Consider the following 17,115-nt stretch of genomic DNA (forward strand, 5'->3'; position numbering starts at 1 on the left):
GCAATGCTACTGACGTCAGGCGAGATACCTGGCGTTTCTCCAAACACATCAACTGCAGTAAAAGATGTTTATTCTTGTACGTTTTTATGCGCATAGCACACAGGTTTTCATTTTACAAGATGCTTTCATTGGAAGTGTTATATCAAATTAATATGTATCTGATAGAACTAATATATTTTGTCAAACTTATTTCACTAAAATAAAGGAATGATTTTTAGAAAAGAAACCCGCTACCTATCGAGAAATCGTTTTCCCTACAGACAGAATATTACATACATGCACGGTCGTACCTAGTCTACCTTGTAGGCGGATTTGGGGTGGGGTGATCAGTAAAATGGTATTGTTAAACAGTAAGATAAGGTATTTTTTGGCTATATAAAACGACCACTTATCGATTGAAAGTGGCAGCACTGTTTTATAATTGCGAGGGGATAACTAATATAGGTGTATGTGTGTATGTTTACAGACATGTAGGGTAAGACGTAGCCCAGTGGTAAAGTGTTCGCTTGATGCGTGGTCGGTTTGAGATCGATCCCCGTCAGTGGGCCCATTGAGCTATTTTTCGTTCCAGCCAGTTTATCACGACTGATATATCAAAGGTCATGGTATGTGTTATCTTGTCCGTGGGGTGGTGCACATAAAGGATCCCTTGCTACTAATGGGGAAAATGTAGCGGGTTTCCTTTCTAAGACTATATGTAAAAATTATCAAATGTTTGACATCCAAGAAATAATTATGAATAAATCAGTGTGCTCTAGTGGTGTCGTTAAACAAACTTTACTGGGTGGGGAAGGGTGCTGATTTGACGTGAGACTTTGCATGGGTTTTCTTTTTGGTTGTTGGGAGTTTAGTAATACTTTTACCTAGTCGTTTTGAGAAATAATGCAGGAGGTTTCGATTTTTTAAAAGGTGTTTTGATATTTACATAAGAATGTGCGTGAGTGCGTGAGAAATAGTTGAATTCTATAGTGTATACGTCTCTTGCGAAATACGTGATACTTTACAGGTTTAGAACCATAGGCGTACGGGCTCCCATTTGTGTAGGGGAGAAGGCTGCTTTTTTGCAATAATTAAAAAAAAAGCCCGATTCGGGATAACGAGACATATTCATATTAACATTACTGTCAATATCCTGGGTAGAATTATGGAAATCCATGGTGAAAAGGTTTCAGGCCAGAACATTTCCCCCGAATATCTCTAGATCTATCGTTTTTGTCGAACTTTGAAGATTTACTACTACACTAGGGGGATGTTGTCCATGCCCACCACCACCCACCCACCCCATCTCACCCTCACCCCCCCTTCCCCACCCCCTCACCCACCACTACCACCCCCAACCCCCGCCCCGTCTCTTACGGTTATGTTTAAAACGTTCTTGAACCACTCCGCGTTACAGACCCTACTCGACACCGAGTAAACATTTCAGCTGTCTGGTACCAGTAATCATATTTGTTTAAAATAACAAAAATCATAATTAAAATCAGCTTTTAAAAGTATAGACGTAGGCTACATCTGTCCAACATAAAGTGTGCTAACTTTTAAAGTATCTAGATTTCTAAAGTAAGAATTCAATTCAGTTTATTGTACAAAACATCCACAACAGGTAGGCAAAACACAAAATAATAAAATAATGGTCTGGTATGTACATGTAAGTAGTTAACACTATGGAGACAGTCTAGATAATCGAGTGTTCATATTTTCGTTAAACGTATTTCCCCGTTAAAGTATATCTTTAGGTGTGTCTATAATTATTTTAAGTTGATTATTTTCGTTTAAAAGGTTGATGTTAATGTAATATCTTGTTTGCTGTTTGCTTTTGTTTATTTATAAACATAGGCCCCCCATGACGTATATTTAAATGTTATTTAATATATAAACCTTGTCTGTTCTTTAACACTCGAGCTAGCGTTATAAATGTTCGTGTGGAATACTTATTTTCTTTATATAAATCCACTAATTTAAAAAGCACTAAAAAGTTAAGTTCCAGTCGTGAGTTTACCAAATAAGGCGCAGACTAGTTATTCTTACACTGTTCGACATCTGCGGCACGTTTCTCATCACTCAGATGTACAGGTTTTCGCAATCCGATCTGAAATATAGTGCGACCTTAAATGCAACACAAACCAGTATTGTAAGTGGAATATCAGCAGAAGGCTGGCCGCTAAGTCGATAAATGGAAAAATAGAGAATAACATTTTGTATGTTGACATAGATAATGTAACCAGAAGCCAAGACGAACTATTAATAGAACATAGCGCTTTGCCGCATGTTGGAAAAGTGTACCGGCCGACTGATTGAATCTCACCTCATTGGATAGTAACTTTCATTTTCACAATGGTAAGTTCTTTATCAAAGCTTAATGAAGGAGAAAAAAACATCATATTGATTTTGTAATATATTTACTTCATATGTTAGGTTAATTTGTGAGATTGTAGAAACTAAGAGTTGTTTAAAAAGTGGTTTCTCTTTAGCTTTGCTATTGTTTTCGTCTCCAGGTACTTTATTGTTGTATATGACCTCTTGATACATTCCAGACGCCAGAGAGAATTTTTATAGGGAATCGGGTCGACTAACAAACAAAAAAGGAAATTTGTTACATGTCTATTACATGTGCATATAAAGTGGACCAACTACATGTATATAGATTGATAATAAGATAAGAAAATTACTTTATATTTGGGATCGTCGCGAAAGAAATATTAATCAGAAATCTTTAGTATCATGCAATTGTGTGGATATAGTAATTAAACATCGTTATTAATTACATTAATTGTAAGAAAGGAACGAGAATCAATTCAAGGCTTGCATTACAGTAATTGTACAATGAAGTAGTCTAGATAGTTTATCTAGAAAATGTGGATTGAATAAGCCTACATTTGGATTAAATACTGGGTTCCTATAAACGTAACGATGACAAAAACACCCTTGGTGTACAGACATGCCTGAAATTAATGTTTGACACCCAAAAGTAGATGTATATTTTTGTGCTAGGGTGTCGGAACATTCATTCATTAATTTTCTTTTAAGCATAGCAAGAGCTCTTATTATGAGAACAATCCCTGATTTTTAATCAGAGGCTGTGCCCACAGTAAGCGTGTTTGAACCCTCGATATATAAACACGTCAATACCTACCTACCAAACAAACAAACTGTAAAATGTGGTATAGCTGAATAGGGGATCAATGCATCATGGCCATGGTTTTAAAGTTTTAATTTAAGATTGGTTTATAGAAAGAAAAAATGTGTTAGATGTAGCGAGAATGTTACTTTGCTAATGCTGTTGTCATTTTATAGCGCTTGTATCCTAAACAAAATCCTCAGAGAATAATTCTTAATCTATGGCATAATCCCGAAAGTAGCCTAACTAAACTAGAGATATTTGCAATCGATCCCATTACATGAACACGAATACGTCATACACGCACTATATATAATGCTAACGAATGTTCAAACTAATGCGTTTGAAAGACATAAAGAGACCAGGAGAATTTATGTTCGTAAGTGGGCGACTGTCAAAGTCCGTGGTATATACTGTCCTGTTTATGGGGGAAATTACTTATAAAGGATACTTTGCTGCTAATGTAACAGATACAATTAATCAACCTTCATATACACGTGAATGCATATTAGTAGTCTCAAAATCTCGGGCAAACGTTACAAAGCTTATTTTAGACTTACTCTAGTAACTCATTACAGTTACTATGCTTTAAGAGAAAAATAATACTTTTTAAATTCAGCCCCTCGGTTGTTTAAACGAAGTAGATCGAACGACCGATTTGAAATCATATTTAAATACACGTGTGTAATCATATACACGTGCTGTGTGTAGGAATTGAGGATGATGGTCTGTGTGATGCTAGATTGACCCCAGATGTGTTCCTAGCTGTCTGCTTCTAACGGATGGGAACGGAGTGCAGTCACACCTGGTGGCAAAGAATGCACTTTTAAATGCATACGTACGAATTTGATTTCGTGCCAGCATATTATAAAATTATCTTGATACTCTAGTACGCACTAAACTATCTTTGAGGTAAATTAGAATAAATATCTAATGCGCTAATCAAAGCAATCTGTTTTAAAGCACGCTGATCATGGGTGCAGGTTTGGCTTGCGTCAGTGTATTTTTATTATGTATAATCAAACCTGTTTATAAATCAAACCTGTTTATAAAGGCCATTCAGTCAAGTTTTAGAATACAATCTTTGTATGAAAATACAACATTGTCAGTTATATGTAAAGTTGAATGAAGACTGAAATGCCAGACACTAGTGGCTGTTGTAGACAAGTTGTTGTTATAGACAGGTAGTTGTTATACAAAGTGCCCGTGATATTAGGTTGGATTGTATATATGTGTAATATACGTGTTTTTGAGAATAACTAAAACCGTTCACGATGATGCAAACTTGTCATATTTGTTCAATTTTATCTAGTAAAATTCTTATCATATCTGCTGGTTTCAGTGCAATAAAATAATGTATTTAATTTTCAGTCATATTTACAACGTAATCAAACAACTGGAGGTTTTGTAGTACTTAAAAACTGTATTTTCTGTTAAAAAAAAAAAATTGATGTAGTTTTAAAGAAAAATAAACATTTGGGAGTGGGGGTGGGATAGGTGGGATATGTAAGCTGGTGAAATATACGCTCCTTTAATTATGACCAACATCTGAGAATATTGAATTATCGACAATCTTTTGAATTCTGTCTTTGTTAAATACGTCATTTTTTTCATTTATATTCAGTTGTACTTTGTTGCTGTTGCTAATGCTGAAGGCAGAAGTGATGTTGCTGCTGAACATGTTACTATTTTTCATTTAAAAATGTAAAAAAAAAAAATTATAACAATAAAATATATTTTCAAAAAACAAGAACCAACCAACAAACAAATAAACCCAAAATATTCGCCTTTTTTTCTCTCTCTCTCTCATACAATGGCGTCTAAAAGGAATCGTGAAAATTCCAGGAAGGGCGGTTCACTTTTGGCGGAAACAGAACATTTGTGAAAAATATATATATTATTCGTGTAACTGACATACGTATTCACTGCAGTGTATGGTGTGCTTTTCAGGAGTGTTTACACTCTTAAAACATCGAAATTTCCCATTAGAAATAGAATGTTTGTTTAACGACACCTCGACACTTTGGTTAGTCACTATTAGTCACTATGGTGTGTCTAACATATATAAATTGGCACACTTGGTGTAAGAGAAACTCGAATAGCAGCATGGAGGTTGTTATATATGTACTTTGACACTGGCTGTAGCGGGTTGTACTCGGTAGCAGAACAGAAGACGTTGTTCTGTCCTTATACGTGCCCTGTTATTTACCTGGAGGAAACCCATATATTACTGTGGCCTGGATTTTATTTTACTTCGCTCCCAGTTATTTTGGACTAAGAACGGTCAGGGTAGCACCTACTTCGGCCTTTGATATGCTAGTCGTAGAGCACTAGTTGGAACGGAAAATAACCCAATGATTATGAGGTTTTACCTATTGTAGTTGTAAAGACGGGCGGGTTTTACAGTAGCGACAAATTAACCTATATATATACTGCATGCAGACTACTTGGTGATTCAAGCTTCTGAAAACATCAGCCTACTGGAACATGCTTTGTTTGATGTACTTTCCACCGCCAAGCAACTACGTCATCCTTAACCCTATAGTGCCGGCGGTGCGTCTGACTAACGCCGTCTGTACGGGGATGTAGGCTAAATGTCATTGTTATTATTGCTGGCAGCGAACATCTCCAGTCCCTTAGCGCTATGGGCGCATAGTATGTCAGGAATTTTGCCGTGCATGTAAGCTGAGCCCATTCATGTAGTTGGGTTAAAACTATTCTCACTAATATGCCGGGAAGCCATGGCCCGTATTCTCAAGAACACAGAAGCATGCTTATAGCACAGTCAGATTTAGCTCTGCATTTCTAAAAAATGGGAGCCAGCTATAGCTCAGTTATAAAAGGTTCTTGTCTGATGTGCAAGTGTTGCTAGTATCTATTCCACTCGACGAAAAGGAAATGAATGTGTGGTAACTTGGCGCATTAATTCTTATCTATTGACTACTGGGTGTATTAGCATATAAAATGCATTGCCCCTATAGTATCTTATTAGCTGTGTAAAAAGACTTACCGCTGAATTGTAAATGTTTGTAACTTCATTAAATTATAATTTTTCGCAAATCCAGTGTGTTCCTGGTTGTCTTGCGGTTTGTAATAGCTCCAAATGCATTTTGGCGCATTAAACATTTACTGTTTGTTTAACACCTACCTTTCCCATTGGGCCATTTGTCGTTCTGGCTAATGCACCACGACCGGTAAATCAAAGGTCATAATATGTGTTATGCTGTCTGTTGGATGGTGCATATAAAAGATCCCTTGCTACTAATGGCATAGCGGACTTCCTCTCTAAGACTATATGTCAAAATTACCAAATGCTTAACATCCAATAGCCGATGATTAATAAATCAATGTGCTCCAGTGGTGTTGTTAAACAAAACAGACTTTAACTTTTAACTTCCACCTTTTTTCAAAGTCCTCTATTTGCCCCTGCTAGCCTGTGCGACGGCACTACGGGGAGGGTGGCGGGGGAGGGGGGGGGGGGGAGGAAATGTTTATTTAACGACGCACTCAACAAGTGTTATTTACGGTTATATGGCGTCAGACATATGGTTAAGGACCACACAGGTATTGAGGAAGGAAACCCGCTGTCGCCACTTCATGGGCTACTCTTTTTCGATTAGCAGCAGGGGATCTTTTATATGCACCATCCCACAGACACGGCCTTTGATATACCAGTCGTAGTGCACTGGCTGGAACGAGAAATAGCCCAATGGGCCCTCCGACGGAGATCGATTCCAGGCCGACCGAGCGAGCGCTTTACCACCAGGCTACGTCTTGCCCCAGGGTGGGGGAGTCTCTAACGATTTAGATCCTCTCTGTTACTACCATATGTTTCACACTTAGCGCATTAGTAATCAGCGTGCATGTAACTTCTTTTTTTCTTTTTTCCTGAAGTGTGATGTTAAATATAGCCCCAATAACTGATGCAGATAATTATTATATCTAATGGCTACGTCTGCCCTTTAATAAAATGTCCAAGTTACTGTTGTGCTTCGGTGGTGTCAAAACAAAGATGCTGCGTCCTGCATAGGGTCTTATTCATTCATTTGAACTTATTTTTGTGCTTAAATGTATTAAGGTTCAAGCACGCTGTCCTGGGCACACACCTCAGCTATCTGGGTTGGCTGTCCAGGACAGTGAGTTAGTTGTTAGTGGTTAGTGAGAGAGAAGAGGGTTTAGTGGTCTTACACCTACCCATTGAGTCGTTAAAACTCGCTCTGAGTGGGAGCCGGTACCGGGCTGCAAACCCTGTACCTATCAGCCTTATGTCCGACTGCTTAACCACGACGGCACCGAGCCAGGTATAGCGTCTTAGATCCGTGTCTGATGGTGAAGCCCCTGTCTACTAAAAACATAAAATCTCACCGATTGGGACGGGTAAAAACCCATCGGGTTTACTATAGCAGATTGATTCTACGACCATTTGCACTTCAACCCAGCACTCTGTTACTCATATATCCAGTGCCGGATTTATAAGGGTGCACAGGGGGTTATTACCCAGGGCTTCCCTGCCAGAGGGGTCCCCAGACTAAGGACTTCCTTCATAAAAAAAATGTAACAATTATAAAATTAGTTCATTGTTTTATTTGTCATGTTGAGGGGCCCCCGAACCTGAAGTGCCCCGGGCCCCCCAAGGTCTAAATCCGGCCCTACCTACATCTACCCTAGGCTTGTTGGAAAACGGCGCAAAACGAACATGCTCAAACAGATCGACAAAGAACGTAAATAGATTGGTGTGTGGAATGTTACCAAATGCTATTCTACTATCCTAAATCTTTGTGAACTAGGTCCCAAACATAAAAAACTAGGTGTATTCTTAGGTTACCTGCGACTGGCTACGGAAGATGGGTTAGAGATACGTGGTGAATGTTGTGTTGTGTTAAGGCGGTGAAGTAGGCTATTGGTACAGGGAATATCGGTATACGTTCAGTAGACCTACCGATATAAGGGGGAGTTTACGGAGCAGTGCCGTTCTTAGCAGGCCCCGAGGGTGAGGGATTGCTCTTGAGAAAAATATCTAGGAACCCCCCTTTTACTTAGACTTAGACTGGAGAAGACCCTCTCTGTAACGGCGCAGTGATTCTTTTATATATACATGTGTGTGTGTGTGTGTGTGTGTGTGTGTGTGTGTGTGTATATATATGTATGTATATATATATATATATATATATATATACATACGCCTCTCGACCCCACCCCCGTCGTACCCCCTCGTTATTTTAGGCTAGTTACAACTCTGCAGAAGGGTCGAAATAATGGTGTAAAATATTATTCAGCAACAACGAAAGTTATCCTGTGAACTTCTTGGTTTGCTGAATTCTGCTTGTGAACTAGATCTAACTTTTCGTAAGCTTTAGTAGGGTAGGGGGAAAGATGTAGCTCAGAGGCATGTTATAAAATGCGAGCCTTTGTTTATTTGTTTACTGATTGTGTGGGCTTTTTTTTTGGTTTTTTGTTGTTGTTTCTTTTCTTTTTTTTTTGGGGGGGGGGGGGTTGTGGCGGTTTTGTTGTTTTTGAGGTTTGTTTGTTTTGGTTTTTGGTTGTGTGTACCGGCCTCTATGGTGCCGTGGTTAAGCCATCGGACATAAGGCTGGTAGGTACTGGGTTCGCAGTCCGTTACCGGCTCCCACCCAGAGCGAGTTTTAACGACTCATTGGATAGATGTAAGACCACTACACACTCTTCTTTCTCACTAACAACTAACCCACTGTCCTGGACAGACAGCCCAGATAGTTGAGGTGTGTACCCAGGACAGCATGCTTGAACCTTAATTGGTTATAAGCACGAAAATAAGTTGAAAATGAATGAATGGTTATGTGTGCGTTTGTGGTTGTTGTTGTTTTTTGTTTTTTTTTTTTTTTTTTGTGGGGGGGGGTTGGGGGAGGGGGCTAATGTTAAATGAATATTATATAAAAAAAATGGTTCTCGACTGCGTGCCCTCCTGCACACACTACGTTGTAGATTCTATGGTAATAGGATTGATCGCTACGGTGATATCAATGCCCTACGACTGAATACTTACAATTCATGGTATGTGCTGTCCTATCTGCGGGTCCATATGTAATTTCTTGGGATTTCATATTTGAGGAAGGACATCATATTTAATTTGCCATGACTGAGAGAAAGCACGAATCCCTTCGTTTACTTGGCTCCGTTGGGTATGCCAGTGCATGTAATATACACCCCAAATAACTTTATTGCCAAATTCGTTTTTTTAATGATAAATTGTAAAAGCAGACGCGCATAACATATTTATAAAATAGTTGTGTTATGAATTATACACATATCGCCTTTAATTACTTGTTTACAGGCCTCAGGAGTAGGTGTGAAAGACGAATGCCTGGAGGCGTACGAAGAAATTAAGATGGGACACAGGTGGCTCTACATTATCTACAGACTGACAGACGATCTCAGGAAAGTAATGGTGGAAGAAAAGGCGGGATTAGGTAAATTGGTCATCATAGCTCTGCAATTCATAGGGAAAATTATGAGTAGTATATGAAAAGCTGCAAGTGGTAGGAACAGTTAAAGATGGGTTGCATAAGACCTGGGGCAGAGAGGGAGGGGGTGGGTGGGATAGGCATGTATGCACCATCACATTAACATTCAATTATACCACTCTAGAACATACACTCCTCCAAAGTAGTTCGCATTAATTTCAAATGACTTTCGTGTTTATATCCAATTAAGGTTCAAGCACGCTGTCATGGACACACACCTCGGCTATCTGGGCTGTCTGTCTAGGACAGTGGGTTAGTTGTTAGTTGTTAGTGGTTACTGAGAGAGAAGTCGGTGTAATGGTCTTACACCTACTCATTTAGTGGATGGAAGTCAGTACCGGGCTGCGAATCCAGTACCAACCAGCCTTATACCCAATGGCTTAACCACGACATCACCGAGGCTGATATAATATGATGGTAAACCGCAAAGAAAATGTGACGTAGTAGTTCGCAGCTACTCCGACAGGTCTTGGAGGCGAGACGTAGCCCAGTGGTAAAGCGTACATCTGATGAGCGGTCAGTCTAGGATTAGGGCCTCCACGAGTCCAAAATATTGGACTCGAGTACTCGAGTGTCAAACTCGACCCGGACACGAGTACCCGACACTTACACTAGATGATAATGAGACTAAGAAATAAAGTAAAATGGCATTATGCATCTTAAGTCTAGCGCTGAATATGGATGCCAAATCATGCCATTTGATTGTATTGCATTTAGAAACTGGTTGATTTGTTCAGTTTTGTGACGGATGGATGGCCAGTTCAAATAGAGAAACCAGCGCATGATCATATAATTATTGTGTAACTTATATCGCTGATTATCTACTGCTGAAATTATTGTCCTACATTGTCTATTGTATTATAGTTCATTCAGTGGCGTAGGAAGGTGCCAAAAAGTGGGGGGCACACTTTTATATTTACACACCTTTACACTAACTAGTATAAAGCAAATATAAAGCAAAATATCTGAAAAATCGGGGGCACATGCCCCCCTTGCCCGCCCCGCCAGTGTCATTATATTTTACCTTGTACGGGTACTCGAGTCCTGTGAACGAACTCGAGTCTTGCTATACTCGGCCCGTGCCCGAGTACTCGAGTACTCGTGGAGACCCTATCTAGGATCGATCGCCGTCGGTGGGCCCATTGGGCTATTTCTCGTTACAGCCAATGCACCACGACTGGTATATCAAAGGCCGTGTACTATCCTATCTGTGGGAAAGTGCATATAAAAGATCCCTTGCTACTAATGGCAACATGTAGTGGGTTTCCTCTCTATGACTGTTAAAATTACTATATGTTTGACATCCAGTAGCGTATGATTAATAAATCAATGTGCTATAGTGGTGTCGTTAAACAAGACAAACTTTAACCGACAGGCCTTTTGCTGAAAAAAAATATCGAATAGAAAAGAGTAGAGGCGTAGTGCTAGAACGGAGGGACAGAATAAACAGAGAGAAGGAGGTATTTATTGTAATTATTAAAGAAAGAATGTTTATATTTATTACATACCCATTGAATTTTACCATAGTAATAACGACCATTCTGACCGTACAATAATATTTGTTTTATTTATTGAACATATGTGTAATACAAAATATCGCATTCGTAGTACACATTATCGTGTATAGTGAACAGTCTTTATACCACTCGACAGCTACGCAATCTGGTGATATAATTTGCGCACTGTAAACTCGTGCAATAAACAACATGGAAAAACAACTGGCATGTGGTTGTGTATATTTATGGGGCCCTTCAACAATTACGTAATGCAAAATCTGGCATTTGTTTTACCCAACTCTCTCATATAACATTCTTAACGCCAAAACCATTCCCATTTCCCCCGTTACTGATGTAATTTGTCTAACATTATTGTATTTCTGTTTGTAATTTTGTTTTGCTTTTTCTTCGTAATATATACTCTAAATAAAAAAAATGATTTAAAAAAACATGGACATGGTTGCTCTTCTTTGTGCATTAAAACGAGATACTGTTTTGAAAACGCTTTGTAACTCGTAACAAACACCCCCTTCCTCCACCATTTCGTTTTGTTAAGCATTCACTATCCCCTTTCTCTTATAGCATACAGGTACATGTTAAACGTCCCTATGTAATTGTTATAGAAATTATTCGCTTGTTTCCAAATACAAGACTTAGTTGTTTTACTGCTGGCAACTGAAATATCAGAACACACTTCGTTTAATTATAACCCGGTGATAATGGAACTCTTATAATAATTGGTACCGTTTTAGAATTTATGATCATAGCTATTGGCACTCTCAAAACTCACGATTTTATTATCTGGCAAACTTTTACATCTCGTAATCTTGTAATTGTTTCTCTCTCTCTCTCATTTCTCAGATAAGTCATATCAAGACTTTGTAGACAAATTAAAAGAAGCAGAATCTAAAAGACAGTGTAGATACGCCATCTTTGACGTGAAATTCTTTCACGGCGATGTTCCGCAGCAAAGACTAGCATTCTTTTTGTGGTAAGTACCAGTATGTTTGTCGACATTTTAGCATATAATATTAGCCTTAAGGCTGGTAGGTACAAGGTAGGGTCTCCACGGGTACTCGAGTACTCCGGCACGGGCCCAGTCCAACAAGACACGAGTCCGTTCACAGGACTCGAGTACCCGCGCAAGCAACAGCACCCTCATTTAATTGTATTTTTACGTCACTTTGCCATAGCTTGCCACCGGTTACATTATAGACATGAAGGGAAAACAGAAGTCGAATGTGTGGAATACAATACAATGGCATTATTTGGCATCCATGTTCAACGCTGGAATTAAGATGCATAATGTGCTATTTTACTATAATTGTCGGGTACTCGGGTCCGGGTCGAGTTTGACCCTTGAGTACTCGAGTCCAATATGTTGGACTCGTGGAAGCCCTAGTACTGGGTTCACAATCCGGTACCGGCTCCCACCCAGAGTTAGTATGAACATCTAGGTGGTGTGGTGTAAATGACCTGAGTAGCCCAAAAGGTTTAGAATCGTCAAGAACAGAAACTGAAAGTGGGCAGATAGCAATGAGAGTCAAGTCTTAATATACTATGAAAATAAAAAAACAGATTAGCAATTTGGTAATAAATACTATGCGTACCGTAAATAAAAGAAAATGCATGACTTTCAAAGCAAAATCAGACAGTGCATCATTTGTCAGTATACGCAATAGCATAGTTTCACAACACAATGCATTGCGTAACAAACACGTCATTGAATGTAGCTTGGGGGTTAAAGTACTTGTAATGCAGTTGTATAAACTGTTTTGTCTTAGTATATTATTGTATTTGATCAAGTGCGGGGTTTATGGACACAAAATTTCCGCCATGTCTCTGGTTATTTCTTTATTTTTACGCAATTGGAACCGTGATTACAAACGGATGTAATAATGTCATACCAACTGGAAAATGATACACGGTCTCTTTAATGTGTTTACGTTATTTAGTCATTGAATTTATGTGATATGTATGATGGCATAAGATTGCCACTGACATAGCGACGTAAGTTAAGGTTAAGGTTAGGGTTCGTTTTTACAATATGTTGTGATACATTTTCACATTATTGTCGCTTAATTATATCATTATATTGGCAAAATGTTTAGAAATACATAATTTTGTTGTAAAAACGTTTCTAAATATGTCGATATATCGATAGCAGTTTTATGCCACCTTAGTTATGATATTGCAGTACTACATTTAATCTTCATTTTCCTTAAGTGCCCAGTGGTAAAACACTCGCCAGATGCGCGGTCGGTCTAGGATCGATCCCTGTCGGTGGGGCCTATTAGGCTATTTGTCGTCCCAGCCAGTGTACCACGACTGGCATATCAAAGGCCGTGGTATGTGCTATCCTGTCTGTGGGATGGTGCATATAAAAGATTCCTTGCTACTAATGGAACAATGTAGTGGTTTTCCTCTAAGACTATATGTCAAAATTGCCAAATGTTTAACATCCAATAGCCGTTGATTAATAAATCAATGTGATTTAGTGGAGTCGTTAAACAAAACAAAGTTTACTTTTCATTTATTCTTCACGTTTGTTTCTTCTCACAGGAGTCCAGATACAGCCACGGTAAGACAGAAGATGCTCTATTCCAGTAGCAAGCAGGCGTTTCTCCGGAAACTGCAGGGGATGCGCGTGATTATTCAATGCAATGACGATACGGACCTTGCCATGTCCAACGTACTAGACCGCTGTATTAGCAAGTACAACTGACCCACGACGTCCACCACATCTCACACAGACGTCAACCATAACGTGTAGATGTTTACTGTATCGCAATGAGTCACCGTGGTCGTCGCCAGCAGCCATGCAGTGGCTGGAATACCATCTTTGTCGGAACGCGCCAACATGGAATTGTGTTTTATAAATGGCGGCCGACCATCAATGTAATTAACCATCCGTCGTGCGTAGATGGGGTCGAGTTCGTGAGATCGACATGGTGTCAGTAAAAAAGGAATTGTTACTAATATAGAATGACTACATGATAATTAACAAGCATTGGTTATGAAAATGAACCGTCGATGCGGTTTAGGAAATTAAACAAATAAAACCTGATTTATCTTGTGTTCAGTCACTGTGGCATTACTACAGATTGGCTATATTCAAACCTGTGTTCAGCAGCCAGCCGTGGAACAATATAAAGTGGTCTCTTTAGACAGGTGGCTGCTTCATACAGACCATATAATAGATGATACTGGAGAATGTTATAGCCTGGATTTGTTCTGCAACAGATGATTTGGAAACATATTACGATGACCTTTCAAGATAGTTGGCTGCTTAAATCAGGTGGCCACTGGAGAATATTTTTGTTTCTGTATATACCGCACAAAGAAAGGTTTATATTCGGTGTCGTCTGCTTGAGATTCTGGAAGCACTTATAATTAGGTTGCTATAAATGGTTAAAGATGTCTTGGTGTTTTACCGGTAACGGCCGCAGAGAAATAATGCATGCTGAGATTTTATATTTACATGACAGACATGTTGTGTAGAAACGCATATAGTAAACACGCATAAACATTGTGATAAAACAGTCGAACTTGACTATAAAGGCCACTCTAGAGACCTCGTGAAAGTGACCTTTACCAGCAGAAACCTGTGTACAGAGATCCAATACATGCATTGTGTTGGATTGAGAAGTAATATTTAGTCATTTGCACATACGAAATCGAATACATCTAACGTGGCCTTTATAGACTGATAGTCGGTATACAAGGTGTCCTTTATAGCAAGTTTAACTGTACCATGTATTTAGTATGTAATGGTCCAAACAAAACGAAAATTCCAGTTTAGACATGTGGATTGTTGTACATTGTTGTTTATAGAAACTATGACAAGACCGTTTACATTTTTATTGTTATATTTACTATGTGAACTATCTTTTGGGCTTTACAGACTTACAATGTTATAATGTTAACACACGTTTATGTATATATAGTTACACGTCAGATAAATGAAATTATCTTTGTTTAATTGGTTTGCACATCACGTTTAATTATTTTCTTACTTGTGAAATGTTTTCCAAAAATTTACATTTATACACAAAATTAATAATAAGAACTAAAACGACTTGTCGAAATTTAAATAAGCCATGTATGTTATAACAGTTAAACATTTAGTTGTGTTTGTGTATACGGTTGTCAGAATCAGTGCAATAATGTCAATGTTGTAACGTCAATGTTGTAACGTCAATGTTGCTTTCGTTATTTCACTTCAGAATGGTATTGCATATATAGAAGCAAATCTCATTCCACCATCCTAGAAATGCAGTAGTGAATAAAACGTTTACACGATCAGAATTCTTACTTTTAAATTCACTGCACTCTCAATATTCACAAAAACAATATAAATTTCGAAATATATCTGGATAACAAATTTAGTCTCTTTTTTTTTCCAATTAGTTATTCCAACGTATAGTAAATAAATACATTGAATTTATGCGTGTCCAGTGGGGAACATATAATATTATCGTCAGACTGGTGTTTTGGGAGAGTAATGCCATACACAATACATGTTAGTGTACTTTTTAATATTGTAGCTGTCCTTTGTTAAACGATACACACCTCCCTCAATACGGTAGGGTGCCGCTTTTAAAGTTGTACCCTTCACACATGCTAGAAGCCCTAGAATTTGTGAGGACAGTTGGTAATCACGATTGTGCATGCACCTGTGTGCCGTAAAACGCATTTCCGGTTTCTAGGCTACATGTACACTTTCTTGTACTCGTTGCTAATCGCCACGTCTCTATCACTAGTAAAAAGTGAATTTATATGTATTATATATATATACACACACGTTCGCATTTGTACATCCACTAACTGGTATTATTTTCATATGTTGCTTCAGTTTTATAGATGTAAGACCTATACGTTACTGCCATTGTCCAAACTATTTTGTACTTCATTTATGAAATACAAATACCATATGTCAGTGTTCGGATTTGTTGTATTTATGTGTTTGTTTTCTTTCTTTCTGTCTGTCTGTTTAGCTGTATATATGTATGTGTGCCTGTCTATTTGTCTACTTGTATGTTTATTTTTAGTTGCTTACAGTCAGAACAGCCTGCTATCGTTTTAATTTCAACCATACGTCCATGGAATTTGAGGATTCAGAAATAAAGAAACATGTGTTAACCATGAAACGAAAATCATGTTTCATTAAAACTCCATGTCATTAGATTCAGTTCCAGTTTCAGCAGGAACCCACTTTAATATCAGTAATATATTCATTATTATACAGATGAGAAGATAAGCAGCTGGAATCCTTTGTGATTAAAACTTATGATGATTCCGTCACCACTGGTTTTCCTGCAACATTTCAGTCATGACTTTCAGTCATCACAAAACATAATGTTATCAACAAGAAAGCATTGCTTTATTTTAGATATCACTTAACTTATAATTTATATTTGTTATACTATATATATATAGTATATATATATATATATATATATTAGTCTATACAGTAAGCCATGTGCAGTTTTGGTTATTACATTGTCAGGTGCCACAAATCATAGAGCTCAATTTAGTTTTGAGTTATATATATATTTAAGCATTTATAATAGTTCTTATGTGTATGTAGACTGTGTCAGTCTATCGAATCTAGGTCACACACAAATGTCGATAATATCAAAACACTGGGAGCTGGTCGTTGGGATTTGTAGGCTATATATGTGTATGTGCAGGGCCATAAATAGAGGGAGTTGAGGGGGTGGGGTGGCAAATGCTCCCTTGAAAAATATAAAAACAATGCCCTTCTAACTTTTTAAGTGTGCCCCTTTTGTCCACTGGCAGACTGTTCACACACTATTATTACTACTATTTTTATCTTCTTTTTTTCTACCCCACCCCATTATTTTAAGCTTGGTAGGCCTATATTACATCATTGCAGTTAATATTATCAACCGATGCCAAAAAATACCCAAGAGTTTATTACAGATGCGATTGTCTTTGAATTTTCCATTTAATTAATAAATAATGTTGAAGATATGGA

At 38.1% G+C, this 17,115-nt stretch overlaps 1 protein-coding gene across 1 annotated transcript; it reads left to right on the forward strand.

The window, feature by feature from the left end:
• Window positions 1–758: 758 nt before the first annotated feature.
• LOC121372743 (cofilin-like) lies at window positions 759–16,264 on the forward strand. Its single transcript, XM_041499229.1, has 4 exons — window positions 759–2,337; window positions 9,429–9,564; window positions 11,976–12,105; window positions 13,677–16,264. The coding sequence occupies exons 1-4, from the start codon at window positions 2,335–2,337 to the stop codon at window positions 13,837–13,839; spliced, it is 432 nt and encodes a 143-aa protein (XP_041355163.1). The 5' UTR covers window positions 759–2,334; the 3' UTR covers window positions 13,840–16,264.
• Window positions 16,265–17,115: the final 851 nt, after the last annotated feature.

This window comes from Gigantopelta aegis, chromosome 4, assembly GCF_016097555.1.
Source record: "Gigantopelta aegis isolate Gae_Host chromosome 4, Gae_host_genome, whole genome shotgun sequence".
NCBI lineage: Eukaryota > Metazoa > Mollusca > Gastropoda > Neomphalida > Peltospiridae > Gigantopelta > Gigantopelta aegis.